Raw genomic sequence first — 27,799 nt, forward strand, 5'->3', positions numbered from 1 at the left:
TTTTTTTTTTTTTTTTGTGAAATGGCTGGGTATAAACATGTACTTTTATGTCGTGTTTTCTGTGCACGTGGCTGACGGAACTGATGAAAGGTTTCTGGAACTGCGCAAATTTAGCAGCAGTGAACAAAAATTACAAACAGACTCGAAATACGGACACTGTTGTATACTTAATAACGGGGGGCGTCTTGATAGACTATTGAACCTTCGGACTATCGCTACGGCCCCGGATAACGCGTTAACATAACTTTCCAGATTCGTGGTCAAAATATTTACGTGAAAATCGTTATGAGACAATCCAACGCTGACAACAATAACCAGTTTCAATCATTTGATATTCGCTTGTTGTTTGCTCAGGTACATTAATATTCTGCCGATTTGTGAGGAATCCCACTCTTTAATATCAAACCATGACAAAGGATTCTTGACCTTTGGTTCTTAATCAGATTAATTGACAAGCTTATTTCCGCTCTTTAAGCTTTAAAACAAGGTATTATAAGGAATTACAGACTACAAACAAAGACATGAATTTACCGAAATCGCTGGTGAATTTTTACTGTTCCCTGACAGGGTTAAAGACCTGTGATACCATATATTAAGGAGCACCGTATATTTTACCAATAGCCATGATCGACTGTCTCCTTGATTTGTTTAAAAACGGAATAAATAAACCTTAATTCACATGAAACTACTTCAGAATAACAGTAAATTCGTTTTAAAACACTTAACCTACTTATTTTAACTTATTCGTTTTTTTTTTCTTTTTTTTTTTTTTTTTGTGGTGGGGGGGGGGGGCGTTACGACAAACTACAGTAGTATGATTGTTTTACCTAAAAGTCGTTTAATAAGTGGTTTTTAGGTCAACTACCCGGTTCATTAACTAATCAAGGTGACAGGTGAGCGAGCCGATGTAATATGCACTCAGCACGGCCCGGGCAGGTGTTACGTCATCAGGTGCCGTTATCTGACTGATCGGGATAGTGGTTAGGTAGCGAAGTCCACTTTGCGGCTAATGAAGAAGTGGGCGGGAGCGTTACACTCACCGGGTGCGTCTCTTTTTATTATTAGTTGCACTGAAGTTAATATGTTGGATTTTATTAATACTGTTACTAACGATTTGTAACTGGTTCGTTGGTCCAAGCTAATAAGCTGATTAAGAACCGATCGACAGTTCTATCCTCCACATATAACAGAAGAAAGGTTGAATCGATACTAGCATGCTTTGCACCACAGGTTTACTGCCTTGACCAATGCAAGGAGTTCGCGAGTTATCTTTGATTTGAGTGATTCGTATCTATGTTTAGATTTCAGACCCTCCACAGTGACTTATTTTGTCATCAGTTGCGGTTATAGATCGTGTATATCGTGTCAGTATAAAACGTTTCAACTAGTGGTTTGTTCTTTTCAAGGATGTCGATGTTGGACATTTGGTGGCTTCCTGATTGGATCCTGCTGCTTGTCGTGATCGCAGTCTTGACCGTCCTATATTCCCGCTACTTCTCCGATAACAGAGTGAAGTATGGTGTACCGGGTCCAGATCGATGGCCTCTGTTAGGACACATGCCTCTTGGGATAAAACTTGGCTTCCTTGAGTTCTACACGCATCTAAGCTATAAATACGGTAATTGGTTATTGCTACAGCGCTAGTCGTTTGCTATTCAGGCTGTATTCAGAACTGAAGTTGATACGTGGACTAACAGATCAAATATGTTCGACCCACTTGAAAGCTTGCCGCGTATTGCCTGCGGTGAATCTATCCAGCGTCTATTAGGACAATGAGGCAAGCTTTCGAGTGTGTCGGCCATATTTGATCCGCGGATCTGTTAGTCCGCGGATCAACTTGTTCTGAACGCACCCTTAGTCTTCTTGGTACAAGATGCGCATCATTGCTTGTACGGATTAAGATTCAGATTTACCTGATTTACTTTTCAAATTTCAAGATAAAGGCTATGTTCAGATAAAATCTTAAGTTATATGTCCAGCAGGATCGATCTGTCTCAGTGGAGTCTCGCTAAGGCGCAGTTAACGTAATCCGCTTAATTACCTGGCACGCCCACTCGTAACTCTCGTAGGGAAAACTTTGAGGTCCATGGTGTTGCTTTGCGAAGGGACGTGCCAGACAATTAAGCGGATTACATTGACTGCACCTAAAGAGAATCCCTTCTGAGATAGATCGACCCTGCTGGACTGATAGCTTTTAATCTATAAGGGACCATTCCCATCCCCTATCGTACTAACTTTAGATCGATTTATATCCAAGAGGATTCTCGCTAAATTGCTAACAGCTTAAGCGGCTTAGGTGTCTGCCACGCCTACTGAAGCTACTCGGGGGCAATTTATTATCGTTTAGCAGATGCAGTAGGCGTGCCAAACATCTAAGCCGCTTAAGCTGAAAGCAGTTTGGCGAGAAACCCATGGAGATGGATCGATCCTGTTAGATTCATCTAATTAAGTATGGGAATCCAGTCTAAGTGTAATTTTGAGGGGTTTATTTACATACCATGGTTATTTCATTTATCGTCAACAAATTTTGTGATAGAAATTGTACAAGTAAGACCTTAATTATTTGTGCTGTGATATTATTGATATGTTATCTGATCTATCACAAGTTTCCCAATCCTGTAACAGTTAGAAGAATGTCAGAACTAAATTGATTATGACAGAATTAACACCAAGTTGTCGCAACTGAAACTTTTTTCTTTACTTAGGTAAGGTGGTTGCCTTGTCTCCAGGTAGCTTAGACGCAAGGATTGGAACACTTATTATATCCGACCTGGACATGATCAAAGAGATCTTGGTCAAGCAGGGGAGCATCTTCACTGACAGAAATGTTGATGAAAATACCCAGCTGAAACCTTTGAACAAAACGGTAGTTAGTTTGAAGGGCGACGAGTGGAAACAAGTACGTAGCACGATGACGCCAACATTTAGCTCTGGGAAGTTGCGTCAAATGAATGGGTATATTGTGGATTGCGCAAAGACAACAGTGAAAAATCTTCAGGAAATTGCCAAAAAAGATGGAAGTTTTGATGCGGAGGAAATCTGGGGAGCCTTTGCAATGGATAGCATCTGCGCCACTGCTTTTGGAATCAAAGTTGACTCCCAGAACAACCCTGAGGAACCCTTTGTTACCAAACCCTATTCTTCTGCTCTTTCTTTTTATTCCTCGCTTGATGGTGTGGTTTGAGCCTCTCCTTCCATATCTTGTTGGAAGTTTTATCAAGCCTATCCGTTTTTTTCAACATGCAACGGATGAACTTTATGATGAAAGCCAGAAGAGCAAAAATGAGAAGGCCATTGATTTTATACACCTGATGCAGAAAGCCCATGAGCTTCACATGGATAATGATGAGCTGGCAGATGATGTGAAGGAGGTGGGGAAGTGGAAGAAGAGGGCCCTGACAAGGGATGAGATTGTGGCCAATGGAATAGTGTTTTTCTTGGCAGGTTGGTGAAATCTACCCTGAGTGTCAGAGCAACGTAAAAGCTAGCTTGCTAAATATACCTTGTGGTGGAGTCGCTTTTACTATTGCTACTATGGGTTATATATGAAATCAAGATCAAGCTGGCAATACCGGAATCTAGAACCTAGGGTAGTGAAATCAGATTATTCATAGAACATAGAAGACTTTATGTATATGAAGAGATCGAAGTGTTCAAAGATGTCAATTGAGGCAAATAATTGTGTTAGTTCAGTCAAGAAAATATATGGTGTACTGCCAGCTTCTAAAAATGCTCTGTTATTTTCTTCCAGGATTCCGTAACACAACGGAAACGCTGAGTTTCATGTGCTACAACTTGGCCATCTACCCTGAAATCCAAGAGAGACTGCAGAAGGAGATAGATGACACTCTCCAGGGAACAGACCCCAGCTACGACAACGTGGCCTCTCTGCAGTACCTGGACCAGGTGATGTCTGAAACCTTGAGAATGTACCCTCTTGGCTTTGTGTTGGACCGCGTCCCAAATCGGGACACCACAGTGAAAGGTATGTTAATCCCCAAAGGGACCTGTGTTATCGTTCCCGTCTACGCCATTCACCATGACCCAGAGCTTTACCCCAACCCAGAGAAGTTTGACCCGGAGAGATTCACCCCAGAGGCCAAGGCAAACAGGAATCCGTACAGTTACCTGCCTTTTGGAATGGGACCACGGAATTGCATTGGTATGCGCCTGGCGCTGCTTCAGATGAAAGTGGCGATGGCAAAGTTGCTCCAGAACCTCACTTTTAAAACTTGTGAGAAGACCCAGATACCGATGAAGTTCATGAAAAGTCGCCCAATGAAACCCGAAAAAGGAATCTGGCTCAAGGTTGAGGAAAGATGCCCTTGAGTGTTGGGCACTTGTGAAGCTGCAGTACTCTTTTAATGATCAATTTTGTAACGATGGAGGCGGGTTTAATGTTCATTCATGTTATGTTATACCATGGAAGTTTTTGATCTATCAGTTTTTTTGTTATATTCTCAATTTGTAATATTTTAATTTTATACTTAAAAGTTTTTGCAGGTAATTTCTGTATTCTTAATTGATGCAAACCTAAATTTTAAGTGATCTGTGATTCTATCATTTTTTGATATTTTTTCTTTTTTTCAAAATATATTGCCAATCCAAAACCCGGCCCCGATTAAAAAAAAATCTATGTCAGGTTCCCTGGCTAAGAACTTAATCACCAAGGTTACATCGTCACATCTTACCCTATCAGGAGCAGAGTAACATCACTCTCATGGAAATCCTAGTCAACTAAGCCAGGGAGCTGACTTAATTTTTTTTTTGTGAAACTGGGGCCAAAGAAACTCATTCAAGTCAAAGACCTTATTCCCATACCTAGATCGATCTAGCGGGATCGGTCCATCTCCGAGGGGATTCCCGCTAAATTGCACTCAGATTGAGCGGCTTAGATGTCTTGTAGTGATTCAATTATGGCAAAATATATATGACGTATGGATGTTTTGATAAATATTTAAACTGTAACTCAAGATCAGCAAAAAATATGAATAATTATGGAATGGTATTAGACGAAACGTGTTGCAAAATGTATTAATTTGCGCTATAACTCTTGAAATTTGTAGGTAAGGAAAAACTTTTTTACAGGACAAATAAAGGTGTTAAAAATTCTCGTTCTTGCTTCATAATTGTCAACCAGTGCTGTCGCACTTTCTTTGCTCCTGCACCTCAAGGTATGGTACTACCACTGCAAGGTCTTGACATTTAAACAGAAACTGGCATCACAAAATAAGTTTTGCCGGGGAATCGGTTTCTACATCAATACATCTTTGGTTGTCAGTTTCATAACAAGGTAAATGTTGGTCTAAACCAAGCCGTCTTTCTTGTAATAAGACGGGTGCAATGTCATTAACCAAATAAAAAGTGGATTTGAGACTATTTTTTCACTGAAAAGCATATAAACTGCTAATTGTTGAATTAAGGGCAAGTCATACTTTTTGATCATTTTTAATTTATGAATTGTTGTCATGAATTAAAATCACCGAAATTAATCCACCACCTCCTGGTGCTCCTCAACACCCACATATCATCTCCACGGTTTTGCAATCGCGAACTACTCAGAATTAAGTGCTCTGACGTTTGAAAAACATAAAAGCAGTTTAAAGACTTCTAAATCCCCCTTCCCCCCTCCCCCCCAAGATTTTGAATCACCAGCACACGCAGTCACTTCAATCTTGATCATTTTGAAACACCAACTACTTTCTCCTTAGTACAATTTATTTTATTTTACTTCATTTTGATGTAGAATTTCACATGATGTAACATGAAATACCCAAACGAACGTTTCTCAACAGTCTATTCAGCCTTGCATATCTGTTCCACTTGTGAAGATTTTTACTGATAATTGTTCACTTCACAAACTCCTTGCTGCTGGCAATTTATTTGCTTCTTATCCCATCGTAACAGCTTTACTTTTTAGGCCTGTTGATCTGTGATGCAATTCTATCCAGATCTCTGCGTCCTTGGCTTGATAACCTGCGACCACTAAAATATAAATGAAGAAATTGAAAAGCTGAGCCTCACAAGAAGCTAAAAATATGTTAATAAGGGTCTTAATACAAGTTTGTTTATAGAACAAATTGATACCACTTTGCCCTGAAAACTCCCCAAATGTTACATATACCTCAGTATTGGTATTGTACCAATGCGATTATAAGTAAATAATCTTTGAGAATTCACACCTTCATCTTCCACATTAAAGTAGCCAGGAAATTAGAAATATGCGATCATTTTAACATCAGCTTTCACAGGGGAATTGAAGTCCATATCTACCCCACCGCTCAGTAAGCACGTCCCTATTCTGATCCCATTCTACCAAAAACTCCACTGGTCATGGAGCACCTCCCCATTCTGATCCTCACACTACTTCATGACTCGACTTTACACCTACCCATTCTGATCCTCACACTACTTTATGACTCACTATACACCTACCCATTCTGATCCTGCTCTACAATCTTGAGTCCTTCTAGCGCCTGAAGGCATTTTCTGGCTACGGAGGCACTGCCTCTACACCAGTGACTTGGGGCTGTGCCATTATTCTTGCGAGCTGAAGAACATAAATAAATAACCATGTATTAAAGGCTGCGACAACAGCTGGGAGCTTGGAAACTGATCAACTACAGTAAATATATTAATTAAATGGATCAAAATGGCACACGTTGTTCTTACTTAGCACCTTGTGGATGTCAAAGTCATAGTTTGCAATTATTGTGTTTGGTAATCAAGCAACAGTTTTATTAGAGAAAGTTCCTTGATTTCACAATTAACTTCTTTTAACAAAATTATGAAGCTGAAGAATAAGGCTTCGTTCACATGCAATGTCTATTTTCTAATTTCTATTTTCTATTTGCGCTATCTTATGCTCACGGTCTGTGCCCTGAATATCCCGCCGCGTAATTACTGGCAGCGCGAGCCAGTTACTTATAGTAACTTAAAGTAACGGGCTTGCGCTGCCAGTAATTACGCCGCGGGATATTCAGGCCACAGACCGTGATCATAAGACATACCGCAAATAGAAAATAGAATTTAGAAAATAGACATTGCATGTGAACGAAGGCTAAGTGAATAACAGAACTACTAACCTCCGTAGACTTTAGTGAGGGTTCCCACACCAACTGGGGCTCTGACGTACAAGTGACGGGCAATGGAAGCTGAAACACCATGAAATTTATTAACAGTTATAGGCCTACAATGCTAAAAGATGCATTTAAGTAAATACCAAAGTTTTGGCCACAAAACCCTACCTAACACTACCATTTAGTTTCAAATAGTATTATTAAGAGAGGAATACCAAAGAACATTGTTTTATATACTTGGAAAAATGATACTTGAACAGATATTTTCTACTTTCTTTCTGTGCTATAAATATAACTCGGCAGCCTCATTTGAAAAGTATGCAATTGCATGCGCAGCTATACATCTATAGGAGTGATGAGTATGCAATGTGTGCACAGTACTACTTTATTTAGTATGCTTTTATGTACTGGAGGGATAGATAAATACTAAAAATTTGAAGAAGGTGCAGTTTTGAAGCTACTTTTTTTGCTGAACGAGAAATTGATTTGGCTTATAACATGGCATGTCAACTTTATTTTAGTGTTATAATAAACTAGTAGAAGTGGTTCATGTGAGTAACTGGAAATGAATTTAAAAATCTGTTTTATAACTTTACATCTTTTGAAGTATGCATTCTTTTATATTCTTTTGCTGAGAGAGAGAGAGAGAGAGAGAGAGAGAGAGAGAGAGTGAGTGAGTGAGTGTACTGACCACATCTAATGTAGAACCAGTCATCATCATATGGGCTCAGTTCATTGAAACGAGCAAGTTTGACCAGGTCTGTCCACTCAGGTACCTTCAACTTGCCTGACCTACAAAGTAAAAGAAAGAAATGCTAGCACACTGTTACAGCATTAGATTACCACGGGTTTCATTTGAACTATTCTGATTCTATTAGGCCAGTACTTTTTTAATGTCACATAACCAACGAAGCTTCATGACCATTATTCTATCATAGTCAGAAAGGTTTCATTTATGATAGATCCTGAAATTTGATTTACCTGTTGACTGTACCATGTGTATGATGACATTCTCAAACCCACCCTGGGGGGAGGGGGCGAGAGGGACTAACAAGTCATTATCAAGACTGAGATAATTACCTGTTCACCTTCATCTGAACAGGTAATTCAGTTGTGACCAAGTCCGTCAGAGTGAACAGATGAAACAGTCAACAGGTAAATCAAATTTCAGGATCTATCATAAATGGAACCTTTCTGACTATCAAAACTAAGATCCAATGAAACTGTTTTCACTTTATTCTATCCATTTGAATGTGAATTTTATTAGGACTGACACACAAACAACACTTTTCAAACTTGCAGACCTACTCAAATTTGTGTCCCACTGCATGTGTCAAACGTACCCAGAGTGCCAACACATTATCCATGATAACACGCTGTGATAGCAATGATGTTGTTTAACATACCAGTCTGCGACGTTAAGCACTAGCCCGAGGCAATTGCCCACCTAAAGTGGCACCGGGCTAGTAAAAAAGTTAAAATTTTATAAAGCACTAGCCCGAACGGGCTAGTTGTAATTTTGAACCTATTTTAACACTCAGTAAGATTTCAAAAATATAAGTTGCCAGTCTTCTTTGTCCCTGCCTCTAATTTGAAGTTTCTAGATAGTATGATATGCCTCTCAGTTGAAAAATCTCACACCTAGCTCTAACTACTGAATATTGATTAGTTGCTATAAATAACTTCACTGTAGTTATTTATAGCAGCAGTCTGTCTGATCAGCGTGTCGGCATCTTTTTATTTGACCAGTTTGTTGTCATGACTACAAATTGCTGTCAATCAAGAAACTGGATCAGACCGGCATTCCTTAGTACTAGCGACAGGTTTTGTCAAAACAACACCGTCTCCGAAGCAAGTGTTATCTCATAGAACATTTAGGTTAGGACCACTTAGCAGACTGAGGGGTGGAGTATTCTATTTCCTTTTTTCTTCATATTTTTTATTTATAATTTTAATATCCATGAGTAAATACATTTTCCTTTGCTTATTGCCTTTTAAAAACAATAAGACCCTGGCAGTTACATAAATTCACTTGCTCTACTTCTATAATAAGGTTTATAATGAAGTACAGTATGGTACCACAACTCTTTACAACATCTGCTTAAACTTTTTAAATGATTATTTAAATTGGGCTAGTGTTTTTTGGTTCGGGCTAGTAAAGTTTGAGAGTCTGCTAGCCCGAAGGACTAGTAGTCTAAAAAGTTTTTGGCACAGACTGACATACATGTACACCCTAACTCGAGTTAGCAGGGACAGAATAAACAGCATAGTCTGTCAATGTGTTTGTCAGTTTCTTTAAACACCATATCACCACAACATCAACTATGTGAATACCGAATTCACATTCAAACTACAATTTGTACAGTTCATAGAAAGAATAATTTAACTAAATTATAATTGGCAATGTTAATTTTTTCATCAAAATGTGTCTTTTGTATTCTATATCAGTGTTTGACCTTCGTTTGAAATAGTACAGGCCAATTTGGCCAGTGTGCTCTGAAAGTTACTGGCCAAACCGAAAATGCACAAGCCAGACTTTGGCCAGCTTTATTACGAAGTTACTGGCCAAAAATTCAAAGTGCAGGCCATGTGGTAATGACTCATGATGGAGATGTTATCATAAGCAAATAAAGAAAAAAAATTTAAAACCTTTTTTAAACCTAGAACTGTGTTTATTCTTTAGTCTACAGATTTCGCACATTCTAATCTAAATTAAACATAAACTATATGCATATTTATTTACCCCACTTTACCTAGAGATACTTTGATTAGATTTTTAATAAAATTTTCTGTACTTATATTTCTAAAATTTTCTGAACTTGTACTCCGTGAACATAATTTGTTTAATGAAATTTATATTTTGTATCTTTAAGTTGCATCATCACACCAAGAAATATTCATACAATAGATGCAAGGATTTAAGCTTCATGCTCTTTACTATATATTTGTACATAAATATATATTCTTTGGGGGGAATCGGCCGGGGTGAAATTGTCCTGATACCGATGAAGAGATAAAAGTCAGTATAAAGATCAATTTTGTCTTAAAAACTGCTCCACATCCTTCTCAGTCATTTCATTGTCTTCATCTGAATCACTATAACTGTCATCAAACCCCTCATCACTGTCACTGCATCCCTTTTTTCAATTCTTGGTGTTTTTGGTTTGGTACCTGCAATTTTTAAGTGTCAAGTTTATTAAAGACTGCCAACACAATCACTGAGTCAGACATAATCAATTACTGGTACATGTGAAAAAGAGCTAAACATTTAACAACGTTAAAATCAACAATTGGGACAAACAAGTAGACCGTTCAGATATGGGGTCTTAATAAATATATATAAAGAAATACTCGTTTCAAAATAAATATTAAAATGAGGTTAAATTAAGCACTATCATTATTAGAGAACTTGTGATATTCAGGGTGAACTCCGTAAGTCGCACTGACGGAGATGCAGTCGGTGAACTGCTGAAAACCTAACGAGATTGTTAAAAGATTCAATTGTATCCGAGTTGAAATAAAATTCATTATTTTGTATTATTTGTATAGTATTGCACTGTACTGTAATAGCGTGCGCTATGTAATTCAATTTCTCTTACCCTACACACGTTGCACGTCGCACGCATTTAACCCCCTCCCCCCCTTTTTTCTTTTTTTGTTCCGCTCAGGAAAAAAAATCAGAAAACGTCAAAAACATGCGTTGGGTCAAAGAGCTCAGACTATTAGTTCGTTTCTGCTTTGATTTTGTTTACTTACCACTTGAAGTTGAAGCCGATTCTGCTCTCACTCTCAGTCTCTTCTACTTGGCGTTTTGAAATTTTTAAAAACTTTTCCATGCAGCTTGATGATCCACGTGCATCACGTTTTCTCCCGGAAGCGTCAACTGCGCAAAATCGCAAGACGCAAGTGAAACGAAACAGACAGCATTTCCTATACTTCGTCAAAATCCGGCGCGCAAACGAAGGCTAGATGCTTTCAAAAACGACAGCGAGACTGTGAATACGTCATTACGGAATTCCCCACTTTCAAGCAATCACGATTATGAGAGTGAAAACGAGGTTAGCAGTAAGGGTAATCCCATGAACTTCCCTGTAATTTTTGGCATACGAGTCGGACTTAAATTGAGTCTAAATTTTGCCGATAAACTTGATACAGTAAGTTGACATAAATCGCCAAAATGGCGACTTGCACCATCATTTTCACTCGCCAGATTTAATTTTAACTCGCATTGGCGAGCTGGCGAGTGCGAGTGTCAAACGCTGTATATTATTTATTCTAACCAATTCCTCAAATTCATTCACTTACTTCTTCAGGAAGGCGCCCAAGGCTTTTGTAAATTTATGCTGATCCACGTCCTTGACGCTTACACCTGGCATCTGGAATTATATTATAAATTATAACATTGAAGTAAAGCACAGGCAAATAAACGTGAGAGAAATTGCCTTCTCATCAACCCTCCTCCCCACACAGACATTACTGTTATCACTTCTATGAAAGCAGGTTTGTCTAGGTCACACAGACTGTGTTCATCAATGGATTCTAAGCCCTATACCCTACACGTTTAATCAATGGTATTTTATTCTGTTATATTCAAGGCGTTACTAGATTTTTTTCTTGTCGATTATATGGACTGACAACAATTTTGACATCCACTTGTTTCTGTGTAAATTCAATCCTAAAGTACTTCTGCTGTACTTGGCCAAATATCCGTATTTCAAACAAATATTGGACAAATTGGGGTTTACATTATATACATATATACAGATGTCTACAATAAATATATGTTTGCGTAAATCTGTCCATTCAGTGAGTATATATAAGGCAAAAAAATCTCAGAATTTTCGTTTTGTTGTACCTTGCTAATGTGCACAGGAAAAAAGAGGTCAAGTAAGGGGCTTCACTTCCTGTCCACGGTGTACCGTGAAACTAGGCCATGCTAGTAGATGGCGCTGCAAGACAAACCGATTTGAAAACTTGAGGGGAACTATTTCAAATAGTTTTATTGGCTTTTAAAGAAAATTACAGTCATAATACGGTTAATTGGTTATATTTTGCTTGTTTATTCGACAACAGAACCATGCAAAGCCCTGCACTGACTCATGGTCTATTGGCGAATCGGGTTTGTACCTGTCATTTGCTCCGTGTCTATTGTTTACTCATCGCCAAGGCTGCAAAGCAACAACAATAAAAAGGAACAATTTTAAAACTCGCGTCAAATATCATTGATTTTGAGAATCACACAGACGTGCTTCATTTACCAAAGGAAAAGGTAAGTTTCAAAACTAAACCTGAATATTAGTGGTCCAAATAGACGGGATAAATGCAGTTACAATGTTTTTGTTCATTTTTTTAATTCAGGGCACATATTTAAAAGCCCACTTCACTTGACACTTAATTTTAATGCCGTTGCATTTGCAACATCATTTTTATAAAACTTAAAAATTGTGTGTATTGCACATTAGTAAGCGTAAGTTGCTTATAATCAATATAAGTTCAATTATGCCATGCATTTTGACAGTAACATTTTTTCAGAAAATAAAATCAATAAAGAATGAGTTTATTTTCCAAATGAAAATAAACTCGGGGGAGGAGGGGGGTGTTTCAAATATTAAAAAAAAAAAAAAACAATAATATACCCTTTTCATTTTAGCAGCTAAAATATCAACATGAGTTCTGCAGAGATTCTGAAGCCCAAATCCATGGTCCGCCCTAAACATTGGTCTGAGGAGGTGGAGAATGCCTACAGATTCCAGCTGGCTGGATACAGAGATGTAACAGAATATAAGGCTATACATAATGTAGAAGATGTAAGTATAAACATATGATATATCTATAGCTGTGTTTTGAAAGATTGTGAAAAATTTTGGTGGCAGAACCAGAAGCTGGTTATAAATCATGTACGTAATACGGGGATTGTATATATATTAAAAGTATGTTTTTGTTCCTGTGGCTTATTCCAAGACATAAACAATTGTGCACTAATATAAGCTATGATCAAAGGATTTTATGCATACATCAAACAGAATATAGTTTTGACAAAACACAGGGTATCAATAAAATCATTTTCACAATTGATTCCATAAACTTTGGTATTTTGATCTGTATTGAGCCATGTAATCTCAAACAGCTGAACTCATCGCTAGCATAGATTTTAACTGGGATATGATTGATTAGTCTGTCACGAAAGTACCATTTGCTTAAAAACAACATTTAGCTTTAATGACTAAAGCACTGGCATACATCTGCTAAATGAGAGTGGAAATGTCAAACATACTTTTCTTGAATTATTGATTTTTGAAAATTTAAAGAAATTTATCTATTACAAGAGATTACAAAAATGATTTTTAAAAAGTATGTGATTATTATAAAACATGAAATGAAAGAAGAACCTAGGTTCTGGATAATGCATCTGGAGGAACAGGTGAAAAAATCAATATCAATGTATTGACCACATATTAATCATTCCAACATCACACACTAAAACATCAAAACATTTCTTGCTGGTGCATTATATGTTATAAGTTGTGACATTAATACAGATATTAGAATGGTAGCTCGATTGTTGATTAGCAAATCATTTCAATTGATCATTACTACTCTTTCCCTTTTATAACTGAGATTTCAATGGAATGTCTTATTTAAGAATTAGTTATTAAGATATTAATTATTATTACACTTAAAGTCTATTGTGTTGAATGTGCCACATTATATAAAATTTATTATTTTTGTTATTATTGTTCTTTTCAGTGTGAAAGGTGGCCAGACAGTGGTTTTGTGAAGAAGCTAAAAAGGAAAGAGGATGGCTACTTTTACTACTATAACAGAACCAGAGAATGCCAAGACAAAGACATTAACAAGACAAAGATGTACTCTTATTGAACGCAGCATCTTTCATGCCATTAAACCAGGAAGACATTTTTTGAAAAGTCCAGGATGCAAATTTATTCAAATTAAAGACTAAATGATTTTCTAAAAGGAAAAAAAAATCTCATCATTGGATGTTACATAGTTGTCCTTCTCATAGCTATTTTTGAAGCAGGACTGAAGGCATCACCTCCAAGATGAATATTGAGAGATTATAACAGCACAAACAAATCAAGTAGTCCAAAACAAAACAAAACATGATATTTCTGGATTTATTTATTTCACTGTTAATGTGTCATTGATTGTGTAAGCGTGGAGTGGTTAAAGTGTGTGAGTGGGTGTCTGAGCATAGTATGGCTAGGTCATGTGGTACAGAAAAACATTTAGTACATGACTCACAAACTGGAAGCGTGAGTTATTCTACTGGGAAGGGTGGTGGGGGTAGGCAATTACTTTTCAGTTAAAGGAGTTTGGACAACATGTTGTCCTTGCCTATTTTGCAGAAAAAAATTTCACGGTTCACTTGTGGGTGCTGACATCTTTTATCATAAACATAAACTATTTTCATTTCATCACATTTATGCTCAAGTTTTTATTATGTGAGACTGAACATAAGTGTAATTTCATCATTATTTCCAAACTCATTGTAAGTCACAATCAGTTCCTACACTTTTGAAAGTAAAATTTTAAAAGTGTTTTATTTGTATACATGCAGAATAGAATACTTCAAGGTCTTCAGCAATGTTTATTGAAGAGAAGTTTCTATACTGTAATGTGCAATCACACATATTGGGAATGTACATCCCAAATTATTTCATAATATACTTGTAGATTATATTTCCCCCCTTTTTTTTGTTCTGATTTTACTCACAGAAATAATAAAAAATATGCACAAAACACAATATGTTTGTCTTTATTAAAAAAAAAAAAGTTAAATTTTAGCTCCAGAATTGTGCAGCTGGATGCACCTCGGGGCCAATGGCAAGAAGGGTCCTTGGTGGCGACATTGGGTGTACAGGGTACACAAAATTTTTGTGACAGTCCCCTTTCTTCACCAACTTATCAACCTAGATGACACATAACTACTACCAATGCCTATGAATTTTTTGTGTACATTTTTTAAAAACTTATGAGAAACTCTCTGTATTATCAACATACACAGAGATATACAGTACACGCACACACTGCATATTATAAAGAACTAATTTAAATGGGATTGCATGGTCGTTTTTGTTCACTGTTATATATGAAGGCTGTCACATGGTTTACTGATTCTTACTAGAGCCAGGGCTTCCAGATTCTGAATGTAACTAATACAATTAAATTCAGTTTATATGAGGCCATTCTATGCAAGGTCTATACTGTAATAATGGTTTGAAATCCGGCATGTGCATTTTAGAATATAGTCAGTAAAATGTACACAGTGTACACATTCATCAATGTACCTAATTACTGTTTCAACGTGTATTTATTCCAGTTTCTCCTTCTGTACATGAACACTAGTGCACATAGTGTAGTCTTTATGAAAGCACAGCAGTATAAATTAGAAAGAAAAAAATTAGCACCAAATTTAAAATTAAAATAAAAAAATATATATCTACTATAAATCAACAAATTTTACTTAATACAAATGTACTACAGACTTAATTTATAATACATATTTCATAACAGTTATGTGTTTGGCACTGATTACATGTATCTCAATATACAGGTACCTGTAAAAAACAGGTACTTTTCAGACTGATTTTAGGCATTATTATGGAACATTATTAAAAACATCATGTGGTATTCAATACAATATTGATAGCCTAAATAAGCAATGCCACATTAAAGCTTTTGTAGTCTATTGCAAAATAATCTGAAACAGCCTCTCTCTAGTTGATAATTACATCGGATTTTCAGTCACAAAAGGGAAACATTCCATAATATTAATAAGAACAATTAGAGAAAGAAGGGTAACAAGATTCACAATCACTATATCGTATTCCACAATCCCTTGTTTATTAGTCTGGATAGAAAATCAACCTACAAAAGCATAGGACCACAATGTAGAAACCAACTAAGACTTTTTTGGCACCTGGAAGACAATTCACAGACAAAAAAATGTTATTTTTAAATTTCTAGAATATGGCCCTTAATGTTAAAGCATTTGCAATTTAATGTTGTATATACATGTATATATATATTGACAGCCTTAATGCCTTTGCAACAAATCAACCACTGTCCAACAACAATAAAGCTCATTTAATTGACTGAAAACAGAGTAAACTGGAAGACCATGATCATCTATGCCTGCACCAGGCCTGAAACTTGAAAAAGAATATACATGGTAGAGCAAAAGACACAATGGAAGACTGCTGGCCTGGTTAAAAATCTGTCAGCTGGTATTCAAGGTTATATTCTCCCATTTTTAGGATGGCAGAGGAGTTGAAGCAATATCTTTCTGTTTCAAATCCCACAAAGGGACCGTTCCAATAACCCTGTCATACTAGCTGCATCGCTCTAACTCAGAATTCTTGCTAAATTAAGTTCAGTTTAAGTGGCTTAAACATCTGGCACAACAACTCGTAACTTATAGTACTTGGATAAAATCGGGAAAACTTTGTGGTCCATAACGTAGTTCATGTTGCTTTGCAAGGGGGCATGCCAAACAGTTAATTAAGCTGGTTACATGACTGTGCACTAGCAAAAATCCCTGCTGAGATAGATCAATCCAGCTAGTACAATAAGGTGATGGGAACGCAGTCAAAGGCTGTATTCCCAGAGCTTTTAGATCGATCTATCCCCACGGGGAGTCTCACTAGATTACTGTCAGATAATCCGGCTTAAATGTCCATCCCGCCTACTACAAGCTGTAAGGGGGTAATTATCTTTCGTGTCCGCTCGGCTGACAGCTATTTAGCGTGAACCCCCAGGGAGTTAGGTCAATCTAAAGTAGATCGATCTAATTTCTGGAAATGGGGTCAAAGTGTCCCTTTTGGTCTTGGTAAGACAATATCAGAAAACATTTATTGCCCGCCATCAAGTATATATTCTTTCATATATTATATCAGTGATCAAGTTTGCTGTGGTTGTGTAACAGGTTTAAACTTCCCATAATACCATGCTGCCAGGGTGTCTGGATGAATGCCGAGTCTGTAACCAACTACAAAGAGGTAGTTGCTGCCTGTTGTCTGAAATGAACACAAAACACCATGTGAAAAATAAATATGTAAGTTTCTTATACTCCTCTCACTCTCACTCTTTTTTTTTACTGATCTTGAAATTTAGCTGCAATACTCATTATAGTTATATAATTTAAGTTTAAAAAAAATTAATTTTGTCTACTAACCCTGTTTACAGAGAGTCACCACTTATTAACCAACATACCAATTTTGTCTGGCCTAATTATCTATCTCACTTAACACTTAGAATGAAAACACCCAGAGTAAATTGAAAAGGATTCAAATGAAAGAGGTAAAGAATTCCAAATATCTTTAGGCTATGATATCATTTTAAACATGTGCAATATTTCTTTCTAATTTTTTTCTGCATGGGCTATATCCATTCTCTCTCTATTTGTTCCACACGTACCTTAATCACGCCATTTTCCTCCCATCTTCTGGCTGAGGTACGAGCTGGCTCACTGTCAGTTATAGCTACATGGCCAATCTGTTTTAACTTCTCCACCTGAAATAAGACATCTCTTTTATCCAATTTAGTGATAAATGTACCCCATTAACACAATGATAATTATTATTATTGTTATTTGGACATGAAGAGAATTCGAAGTGCAATTCAAAACACATGATAATTACTAGAAATCCATTTTCTTAACAATTAACTGTCATTATATATATTACCATTTGGTTGTATAAGGTAGATTTGTGTGAGGTTTATTAATGTGAATAAGAGTCCTGTCCATGACTTGCCCCATAATCGGGATATACTTATGGAGATGACATGTAACAGTCTCCTGCAGACTATGAAAACCAGGGTGAGCACATTCACTTGAAAATACATAATCATTAATCATTGATCTTTTTTCCTTTTTCAGCAAACTTTCACAACAACTACTAAAATGCAGGTGCAATTAGCCGCCAAAGCTTTTTATCTTCCATTCTTATCAGCCTTTTCAATCAACAAAAAAGATCTACAGAACACTAATTTACAAACAGTGTGAATGAAAATGTTGGTGAATCTTTTTTGAAAGGAAAAAGGGCTTACATAAGATAGGGGCACAGTGTTAAGTGGGTCTTAATTATTAATTATCACTCATCACATGCGAAGCCAAGTCAATCAATGGTCATATTTTTGAACTTGTTAATTCCAGATTAGAGCCTCTTAGAGAGATTCACCTGTCTTATTTTTTAGATCACACATCACATCTTTTAAAATTCCAGCCATTCTTCTAAAAATAAAAAGAAGTCAAAATAGGACAGTTTAATGTTCCCCAAAGCATAAAAACCTGTAAAATGGCCTGGCTAAATGGTGCCTGTCAATTTGACCGATTCAAAATTAAATATTTCATTTTCATTGGTCCATCAGCTATAGTACTTCCCTAACATAGAGTGATTGTATGTTGTCAAATCATGTGACCAAGAAGACAGCAGAGTACTAGTATAAATACTCTTTCCGCCCAATAGGGAACTATCTCCGCTAGCAGAAGTTTTAAGTCAACTACTACGTACAGTACCAACAGTGTGGACATCAAGATGAGGTTTTGGCTTGTTGCAACATTCCTCTTGTTGTTTGTTGTTCAAGGTTAGTTGTACAGTCATTCTAAATTCTTTGTAACGCTGAATTCAATTTTTCTATCAAATGTTTGAAATTTGCATTGCATTTTTAGCCAGTATTCAGCTCTGCCAACACCTTAAAGAAAGTTCACAATGAAACTTTCATACAACAGGTAAGTAGTTCGTACTTTGTGTCAACTCTAGCTGAATGTAATCAGATTAACAAATAAACATACATCTACTTGTTTCCAACATAATCGCTTAATCATCACTTTTCTGTACTCTACTCAATGCCAGGAGGAGGCCTGTTCATCTTTTAATTTGATTGACTTCATGGCATTAGTTTGAACTACTGAGTACTTAGTGTGATAGTTTCACTGTGAACATAACCTAAGACCCCTTTCCCACAGATTTTAGATCAATCTATCCCTGTGGGCAGTCTCACTAGACTAATGTCAGCTTACCCGGCTTAAGCGTCTGTCCCGCCTACTAAAAGCTGTAAGGGGTAATTAACTGTTGTGCGCACTCGCGTAATTACTGGCAGCGCGAGCCAGTTACTTATAGTAACTTATAGTAACTGGCTCGCGCTGCCAGTAATTACGCCGCGGGATATTCAGGGCACAGACCGTGATCATAAGACATACCGCGAATAGAAAATAGAATATAGAAAATAGACATTGCATGTGAATGAAGCCTAATACTAGCTCCTCTCTTTTCAGAGTCTATTGAACTTGAATGTCAAACTAATGCAGATTGTGTGGCAGGAAATTACTGCTTTGGCTGCCCCAGCCAACATGTGGAGCCCACCTGTGTGATGCCAACCACAGGGAATTGTCAGTGTAAATACTGCAACCGATAAATCACAGTAAGATGATTCTTTATTCCTTTATTCACTAGTGAAAATACTAACAGTAGAAGACCATAAAAGGTGTGTGTGTGTGAAAGATGTGTTTGTGAACACACGCATGTGTGTTTTATGTGCATGTGCTGGGGGGGGGGGGGGGGGGGGGGGGGGCACACCACCAAAGCAAGGGTTACTAGTATTCCTCTACTCATGGGTTGGTTTTTGTATTGTCTGCTTAATGGCAGAATTGAGGTGACCTTAAAAATGAAGCATGGCAATGTGAGATTATTTATAAATCTGTCGATAACAGGGATATGGAGGGTGGGAGATCTCAACTATTAGCAAAGGTAAATATATTGTACTGGGTATATGCGAATAAATTAAGAACCTCAAACAATATCAGAAAATTGCAGCACAGCTTTTAAACCAAAATGCAAAAGAATGACAAAATAAAAACAAAAAAGTACCTCTTGGTCTTTTAAACATCATTTCTTTTTCATTTAATAAATGTTTTAAAATCTTTATCCTTTTGTTTCAGATTTGGCCAGTTTCACTTTCAAGCATAAAGACTAGGTTAAATTTGCCATGCGATGTCCACATGACGCTCCTATACTAAATCCATTTTTGTGTGGTGTCTGAGCAGAGGCAGCCATGCAAAATTTGTATGGATTTACAGCCTCCATAGCCTCAAAAGATATTGTCAAGCTAAAAATTTTGACAAATTTTGAAAATTGTAAGCCTGCACATCATAGCATTATTGCAGGTGGCATGACACATCACTATAATGTTCAAACCTGTTGTTGGTCTCTTTTCCTCCCACTTTTGGTTGTTTTAGCAGGCATAACAATATTAAAGAAGTTTAAAACAGTGTAATTCACTTGCACAAATTTGAAGTTGAGCATTTTCTCATTCTGACCACATGGGTGCTAAAAATTGTAGAGATCTGCACCAACAGCATATTTGGCCTCAAGGAAGCTGCATGGAAGGTGTGCAGCAACTGCAATTATCACGTATAAATTGTATATGATTTGATCTTATGGCAATCGTGGCATATGTAATTTAGGTTTAACAGATGATTCATATTTCATGACACTGCAAATCTGAAATATCTGTAAAAAAAACTTGGAAGCAAGAAATTAAAAAATACCCAAAAATGTAATTAATTTCAATCAGTTTCTCTTCTTTTCCTGACTCATTGAATGCATATCATATAACTACAAATGCCATGATATTATTCCACCTACCAAGATAAAGTCCTCAAACAAAAGGGTTTCAGGTACCCCACCAATCTTCTCAAGAATTTGTCTTCTTAAGAAAATTCCCTGGTCTCCATACGGTAGTTCTGCAAGACAGATCATAATATGAAGCAGAACCTCATTTAAAAGGGGTTCTCATTATATTGTGATAAAAAAATTAATACTGTTACAGTTTAATCCAAGACAGATGATTTTCTGAATATTTTTCAAGTTTAGATGACTTTTATTTAGTAATTTAGGATGATATTCTTTTTCCATTGTTTAAAAGATCTGTTTTCCTTTTTTAAGGAAAAAATGCCAAAATTTTTTGGTTTCCTAGGTGCACTGTCTCAGTTTAACTTGCATGGCACAAACCAAAACTGGCACAGGCAATACTGCTTAAACTATTCCACAATGAAATTATCCATTTCTGAAAAGAAAGGAAGAAATACCTCACCCATTTTTATGTTTCTCTGCCTAGCACCCCATTTTACAATATCCATCTGCATACCAAAAAGGAAAGAGGGCTCAAAGCTGGAAATAATTCATTAAAAAAATTGGCTTATTTTTGTCACATTTTCTGATAAGTTTACTTATGTTTCAGCATTCATGAAAACTTGTGTACATAAATCAAATTTTTGGCAAGTTTTAGATTTAAATTAGACCTGTCTTCAAGAGATTTGTCTTAACAGGGCATCTTTCCATCTTTTAAAGTCCACTTTATGACGCTTTATTACAGGTAACTAAAGAAATTCAAACAGCAAGAAATAACAAAAATGTTTTTTTAGCAATACTTGAAGATGTTGATACAAAAGTTTTGAAAAGTTAGTTGGCTTCGTGTCAAAAAATAGTGCTGTGAGTGTGTGAAAAAAAATTGTCAAGAAAAAGTAAAATATCACAAAAAGTGAGACATTTGAAAAATATGCATTTTTATGTTTGTATGGAATTATTTAAATATCAGACTCCTATACATTGCACAATAAGATGTCACATGCTGTAATTTGTACAGTGTCATAAAAATTATCCACAACTGATGTGATTGCTAGGCCAGACACATTGTTCTTTTCTTGCTCTCAGTAATTATCATATCTCACATTTCCATACCCGTCAGAAAAGTAGACATCAAATGGGAAAGCCCCAGCCACATTACCAGGTGTGTTCAGACAGGAAAGGATCGAAACATGAAAGTCATCTGGGAGTTTGGTGTCTGCATGGAGGAACAGTACGATGTCGCCTGTCGCAGCCTTGGCTCCTGCATTTAGCTGCACCCCTCGACCTGGAATGAGGCACTCTGTGTACATGCTGCAGAAAAATTTAATGAAGTTGTTGTGTAACAATTTGATGATGTTTTGCTTTTTATCTGCACATTAGCATAAATAAATAAATAAATAATACAAAGGTAAATCCAGGGAGTAAGTAAAAAAAATAATAAAGACTGCTTTAAAATATAAATAATATATATAATAAAGACTGCTTTAAAACCTGCACTCCATATTAGTCTTAGCGCTGTGTACAATATGAAAATGAAAACAAAATTCTTAAACATACTACCTGAAATGATCAATTATGAAATCATTAAACATGCCATATAAATTTTATTTCATAGAGGAACATAACTCACCACCCTTGCATTTCAGTTTGCTTCCTAAAGAGATGTCTCCTGGTACTATACAGAGCTACTGATTTCCAGTGCAATAAGAAATTTGTTATAAATGATAAATGAACAATGCTTAAAAATATTTCACCAATTACCTTTGTCACAGTTGATAGCAATTATTGGAACATTTGTCCCATCTTGCAGTTGCTCTATTAATGTCAGTGTGTCATCTTTGCTCCCACCGTCTGCAATTATTATCTCGCCAAGCATGTTAGTATCCGAGCATTGCTGTAACATGATCCAAAATAGAGGACAGTGTATTATCAATTCAAATCAGCCAACAAGTTTCAATTATTCATGAAAATAAATCAAAGTCAACCTGCTTTGATGCATACACAAACTGCTGCATGTACAATATTCTTATCCATTTTTATATGCGTCTGCAAATATACCGCTCTTTAAATTAGCAAGTAATCTTTTTTGATCCCAAGGATATCATTTGCTAGCTCAGCTGAAAAATGTTGCACTAAGTCTCTGTGGGGAGGGGCTGAAACAATGAGGGGCAGGGGGATGGTACACCACTGTTAGATTTATACATTTCCTGGTACTATTATAGAGTGTGAGTTGTCTAAGTGAGAGCAAATATGTGTCAATAAGGCTTCGTTCACATGCAATGTCTATTTTCTAAATTCTATTTTCTATTCGCGCTATCTTATGATCACGGTCTGTGCCCTGAATATCCTGCGGCGTAATTACTGGCAGCGCGAGCCAGTTACTTATAGTAACTTATAGTAACTGGCTCACGCTGCCAGCAAGTTTTTATGGGAAAAGGTCCACTTTTTCAGAAAAAGAACCCCCCTTTTGAAATTACTGGCTATGGGCATGTTATATTGTGATAACAGGCAAGTTTTTTTACCTCTAACAATCTCTGTATGCAAGATCCAATAGTCCGTGCCTCATTCAGTGTAGGAATAACCACTGAGAGTTTGGGTGTTCTTAGTGAGTCACTGGATACACCAATAACCTTCTCAAACTCTTTGATATCTTCTGGCAAATCCTGTGAGTAAAGTCACCACAGATGCAGTACTCAGTTACAATTACAGTTTCTGAGACACAACAACAGCTAAAATTAGAATTACATTTTTTTGTATTAACACACCTGTCCAATATTTTGATGTCTTTTTCCAAAAATATATGGTAATGACTCGCTCTTTTTAATAGGCAAAAATTATCAAACTTTCAAATGCATAATTTTTTTAATCACAAAATTATATTTCTGTATAGCATATGTGGTGCTATATTTCTGCAAAGAATACAACTATAGGGCAGCCTGCCTTTTAATTAAAAAAAAAAAAAAGATCAAGTAATTACAGTATATGCAGGAGTATAATCATTTTGAATGAATGTAGTACTCGGGAGATGAATCATTTACAGTACCACCAGGCCTGTTGGAGGCTGCCAAGGTCAATATAAAATAGGCTGCTGGGTCACAAGCTGGGAAGAAATGACCAGGATTTGGTACTTATTCAGAAGCTTTGGCCAGTACATATACATGTTATCGATCCTTCTACACCCCTCCTCTGGCATCAATAAATAAATATACTGGTATACATAACTTGAAACTTACATAATTATATTTTTTCTTCAAAGATTTCTTCAGATTTTTTTATAAATTTTCAGTTTGACATTTGATTATGCAAAGCATATTCTGTAAGCACATACAGTACCACATCTTGTAGTTGTGCAGTCAGGACGTTGGTTGTTATCCCTGCCCTGTCTGCTGCCTGACACTGCTGGCGAAACACTTTGTCTGTGCCCCAGTCCATACCAGCAAACAATTCATCTGTCAAAACAATCAAGAATATAAGCTGGTGTTATGAACAATGTAAATACAAAAAAAAAATAAATAAAATCCAATATTAATGGTATAATTTGGAAAAATCTATGATTCTTGTCATTTTTTCTTGTCCTGCAGACCCAATTAATGAAATTATATATGAAGAGCAAGTATTCAAACACAATATTAATTACCTCCGCCAAGGAGGTTATGTTTTCACCCCTGTTTGTTTGTCTGTTTGTCCGCCAGTCATCAACATAACTCAAAAAAGTTATGGACCGATTTTGATGAAATTTTCAGGAACTGTCAGAAGTGGGCCAAGGATCGAAGAGATAATTAGTTTTGGTGGTGATCTGGATCAATAATCAATCAATAATCAATAATCAAAAAAACTAAGTTATGGACTGATTTTGATGAAATTTTCAGGAATTGTCAGAAGTGGGCCAAGGAACAGATGATTAGTTTTTGGTGGTGATCTGGATCAATAATCAATCAATAATAATCAAAATTTGCTGCCTTGGCGGAGGTCTGCGCTCTCGGAGTGCTTTTCTAGCTTTTAAAAAGCTCTTTAAAGTTTTGATTCAGTCTTTATTTTCAAGTGCAAGTCCTGGTAATTTACCAATAATATGTAGTTAAGAATTATAGTGCATCCCTACCCAGCCTTCCCCTGGTCTTTCTTTGCAGTCCAACTAAGTAGTATCCCCCATCCAGGGCCTTTCCTAAGACCATCTGACTAGCCTCTGACCGCAGCATGTCCAGAGCTTCCTCCAAGATTTCTACACTGATTCCTGGAATATCACTACCTAGAATACAAATATTCATCCTATCTTATCAATTCAGTTTTAAAATGAAAACTCAGAGAGGGTTTTATGGATTCTTGTTCTGGAAAATGTGTTAGTTATGGTACATGTAGAATAATGCTTTAGGGAAAATTGATGAAATTCTCAAAAAAATTATTATGTTTGCTGTATTACTTTAATTGCTGTGTTTTAAATTTGTTCAGAATCTCCAACATTTTTCAGGTTTCTGTATATTTCAACAAAGAACTTAGTATCAGTTTGTTCCATGAAGTTTGGCATACCTACTATTAGCACTCTCTCCTCTCCTTGAGCAAAGTGATCTTCAAAAGCATTCTTTATCTTGTCCCCCAGGGTTTCTCCTCTTTGTGGTTTCCATGACAAATTTTTCTCCACTCTTCTGTCCATCCAGTACCTCATCTGACTATCTGTGCCACCATAGTATTGTATTTCCACCCTGACTGACTGGCGCTGACACTGGAACCTATGGACAACATCTAGAATATGCTCTGTCTGAAAATAAATAAATAAATAAATAAATAAATAAATAAATAAATAAATAAAATTAATGAATAAGGTAATTATACACAAATTTCAAACATCTCACAAATTAAAAACTTTATTTTCTTCAAAATTCACACTATTTAGTTACAAAGTCTCCTGGCAGCTGTCAATAAAGAAATTAAATTCTAGTAGACAACAGAAACCTACAGGTTTATGGCTGACCAGTAACTGTACAAATTGAAAAAAAAAAATTACTGGTCGGTTCCAAGTTTATTAGCATTTGGCATGGTGCCAGTTGTACCATTCCAAACTAACCATGAACCTCTGAGCTAGTGCTGCCCCAGCATCACCCAGAAGTGGGATGAGTCTTGTCTTGGCTTTGCCTGGCACAGGATACCTATAGAAATAGAGAGAGAGAGAAAAAAAAGCTAAGCTGTGTCAATTTAAACTACTCACAGTGAGTAAAGCAATGTTTCTATGTTTGATGCAGATTGAAACAGATAATTCCTGCTCCATATTAGCCCTGGGGAATGGAGAGTTGAATGCATATATACATGTACATGTAGCTGATCGACTGTTTGATGACCAAGTTGTGCAAAAAAACTTTGTCAGAACAGAACAGTTTAGAACTATGATTCAGGTAGTCGAAATTCCGATTTCAAGAGGGGAATTATGGTGTGATATATTTTTCAGAAACTGAAGAGGGGGTCAGGACCCCCCCCCCCCCCCCCCCCCCCCCATATATACCACAGATGTAGTGGTAGTAGAGCTAAGATAATAAACAGATTTTAATCTGTTGGTTTTAAAAAACTAAAAACCAAACAAATTAAAAGTAAGCTAGCTACAATTGTTCCAAACATTCATTTATACATACAGTGTGGAGGGTAAAGCTGAATAAAGATACCGATATTACTTGCTTATCAAAGTCTGCACCTTGTCTCCAATTTTATTATTTACTCAACCTACCTACTAAATATCACTATGGTTTCCTTGTGCTGCCTTGCCTCTGCCCAAAAGTACTGCAGCAGGCCAGCCATCCTAGCACCCCCTTCTTTCGACTTTGCTGCGTTTTGTCAGGGATCTGCAACGCTGCTCGGTTGAGGAGATTGCCGCATTAAATTAAAAGTGCCGAGAAATCACAAGATGGAGGTGTGAACAAATGCCCTACATGTCAGATAATTCGAATAAAATCTGCGAACATGCCTGTTTATACTTTTACGGGCGCCCTTGGGTTAACTAGGCCACATAATCAGTACTTGTAAGAAACGTTTTATAGACTGATAGGCCTGTTTACCTAGAACAGCTGAAACCGGGAACTTAAACGAGATGGAAATGCTGAGGTACGGCACGAACCGAATAATAAATATATGGGAGGTACATGTATACATAAATCAACATGATTTGTTAGACATTTACACATTGTTACCGGATTGAGAGATTACTACGTCAAGCAGTTACTCCCACAAGGAGCTGAATGATTGCGATAGATGTGATAACCGAATGTGTTTAGTAAGAAAGGCAGCACGCAGGAGCTAGTTTTCCTTACGAGTTTTATACCTAAACCCGGACTGAAATTCAAATAAAATACTTCTGATAGACAAGGAGGGAAAATTCTAATATTCAATAAAAATAATTGAGAAGCACTCAGAGAGCGCGCGCTGATCTCAGCCAAAGCAGTGCAGTTCTCATTATTATCAACAATTTGTTACACAATTAATAAAGTCAATTCTCGTTTTTTTATCAATAAATAACCTAATTAATTTAATGCATCACCTACAAAATCAAGCCAATTTTTGATTTACGCAACAAATAAAAACTAATCAAAATCCTTGTTATCCATAACAACCTTTTTTCGGTAATGTTGCTAACAGACAGACAAACAAATAAGTAACTAATAATCAACAATTTATCAATTAGTTAATTTTAATTTAATAAAAATTAATGGATTACTACCAAATCTCATCGTTTGTCATTTGGCCCCCTCCCGAAAGTTAAAAAAAAAATCATCAAATCGGTACTCAACTTCTTCCATAATATTGTTAACAGCCAATCCCATCCCCCACAGCCCTGGATTTTCATAGCCCTGCATATTGTAATTGCTCGGTCAAACAAAATGTCATATGGACTAATAACTTATCGTTGACGATTCCGGGATTTTCCGTGTTTCGATTGTTAGCCATATTATCGAATAGAGGATGCTTAACTGATATGCTCTGCTGATTGTGTATTATTGCCGTAACAGAAAGCTACAGCAAACTGCAGAGGTCGCATATTTATAGTCAGGCGGCAATGATTCAGCTACTAAATACGGAAGTGGTGCCTCTCAT

The 27,799-nt window shown here is 36.6% G+C and overlaps 3 protein-coding genes, 1 long non-coding RNA gene and 1 pseudogene across 8 annotated transcripts; 3 read left to right on the top strand and 2 right to left on the bottom strand.

The window, feature by feature from the left end:
• Positions 1 to 822: 822 nt before the first annotated feature.
• LOC106163146 (cytochrome P450 3A12 pseudogene) lies at positions 823 to 5,124 on the top strand (annotated as a pseudogene). The gene is made up of 4 exons (XR_015334939.1): positions 823 to 1,043; positions 1,407 to 1,618; positions 2,706 to 3,444; positions 3,752 to 5,124. The product of XR_015334939.1 is annotated as a cytochrome P450 3A12 pseudogene (transcript).
• A 576-nt stretch (positions 5,125 to 5,700) lies between these two features.
• LOC106163135 (small ribosomal subunit protein eS19-like) lies at positions 5,701 to 12,015 on the bottom strand. 2 transcript variants are annotated; one of them, XM_087014654.1, is made up of 6 exons: positions 11,935 to 12,015; positions 11,385 to 11,455; positions 7,771 to 7,871; positions 7,086 to 7,154; positions 6,392 to 6,550; positions 5,701 to 5,985 (listed from the first exon to the last, which is right to left on the bottom strand). In XM_087014654.1, the coding sequence occupies exons 2-5, from the start codon at positions 11,453 to 11,455 to the stop codon at positions 6,432 to 6,434; spliced, it is 360 nt and encodes a 119-aa protein (XP_086870780.1). In that variant the 5' UTR covers positions 11,935 to 12,015; the 3' UTR covers positions 5,701 to 5,985; positions 6,392 to 6,431. The 2 variants fall into 2 exon arrangements, with proteins under 2 accessions (XP_086870780.1, XP_013396098.2); XM_013540644.2 differs by having other exon boundaries at positions 6,436 to 6,550; positions 11,935 to 12,010.
• Positions 12,016 to 12,170: 155 nt separating this feature from the next.
• On the top strand, positions 12,171 to 15,657 carry LOC106163137 (meiosis expressed gene 1 protein homolog). Of its 2 annotated transcripts, none has more exons than XM_013540647.2 (3): positions 12,171 to 12,348; positions 12,730 to 12,886; positions 13,827 to 15,657. In XM_013540647.2, the coding sequence occupies exons 2-3, from the start codon at positions 12,746 to 12,748 to the stop codon at positions 13,956 to 13,958; spliced, it is 273 nt and encodes a 90-aa protein (XP_013396101.1). In that variant the 5' UTR covers positions 12,171 to 12,348; positions 12,730 to 12,745; the 3' UTR covers positions 13,959 to 15,657. The 2 variants fall into 2 exon arrangements, with proteins under 2 accessions (XP_013396101.1, XP_013396102.1); XM_013540648.3 differs by having other exon boundaries at positions 12,203 to 12,348; positions 12,733 to 12,886.
• LOC106159171 (uncharacterized) lies at positions 15,393 to 27,011 on the bottom strand. 2 transcript variants are annotated; one of them, XM_087014652.1, is made up of 12 exons: positions 26,439 to 27,011; positions 25,788 to 25,869; positions 25,253 to 25,481; positions 24,828 to 24,974; positions 24,062 to 24,177; positions 23,251 to 23,391; positions 22,490 to 22,622; positions 21,842 to 22,013; positions 21,195 to 21,271; positions 20,747 to 20,844; positions 17,517 to 17,612; positions 15,393 to 17,116 (listed from the first exon to the last, which is right to left on the bottom strand). In XM_087014652.1, the coding sequence occupies exons 1-12, from the start codon at positions 26,507 to 26,509 to the stop codon at positions 17,000 to 17,002; spliced, it is 1,479 nt and encodes a 492-aa protein (XP_086870778.1). In that variant the 5' UTR covers positions 26,510 to 27,011; the 3' UTR covers positions 15,393 to 16,999. The 2 variants fall into 2 exon arrangements, with proteins under 2 accessions (XP_086870778.1, XP_086870779.1); XM_087014653.1 differs by lacking the exon at positions 25,788 to 25,869 and having other exon boundaries at positions 26,439 to 27,006.
• Positions 17,817 to 20,751, top strand: LOC106159174 (uncharacterized). Its single transcript, XR_015334941.1, has 3 exons — positions 17,817 to 18,686; positions 19,378 to 19,523; positions 20,041 to 20,751. It is a non-coding gene; the product is annotated as an uncharacterized LOC106159174 (long non-coding RNA).
• Positions 27,012 to 27,799: the final 788 nt, after the last annotated feature.

Source organism: Lingula anatina, chromosome 6 (assembly GCF_051362555.1).
Source record: "Lingula anatina isolate TDL-2025a chromosome 6, LinAna3.0, whole genome shotgun sequence".
Lineage (NCBI taxonomy): Eukaryota > Metazoa > Brachiopoda > Lingulata > Lingulida > Lingulidae > Lingula > Lingula anatina.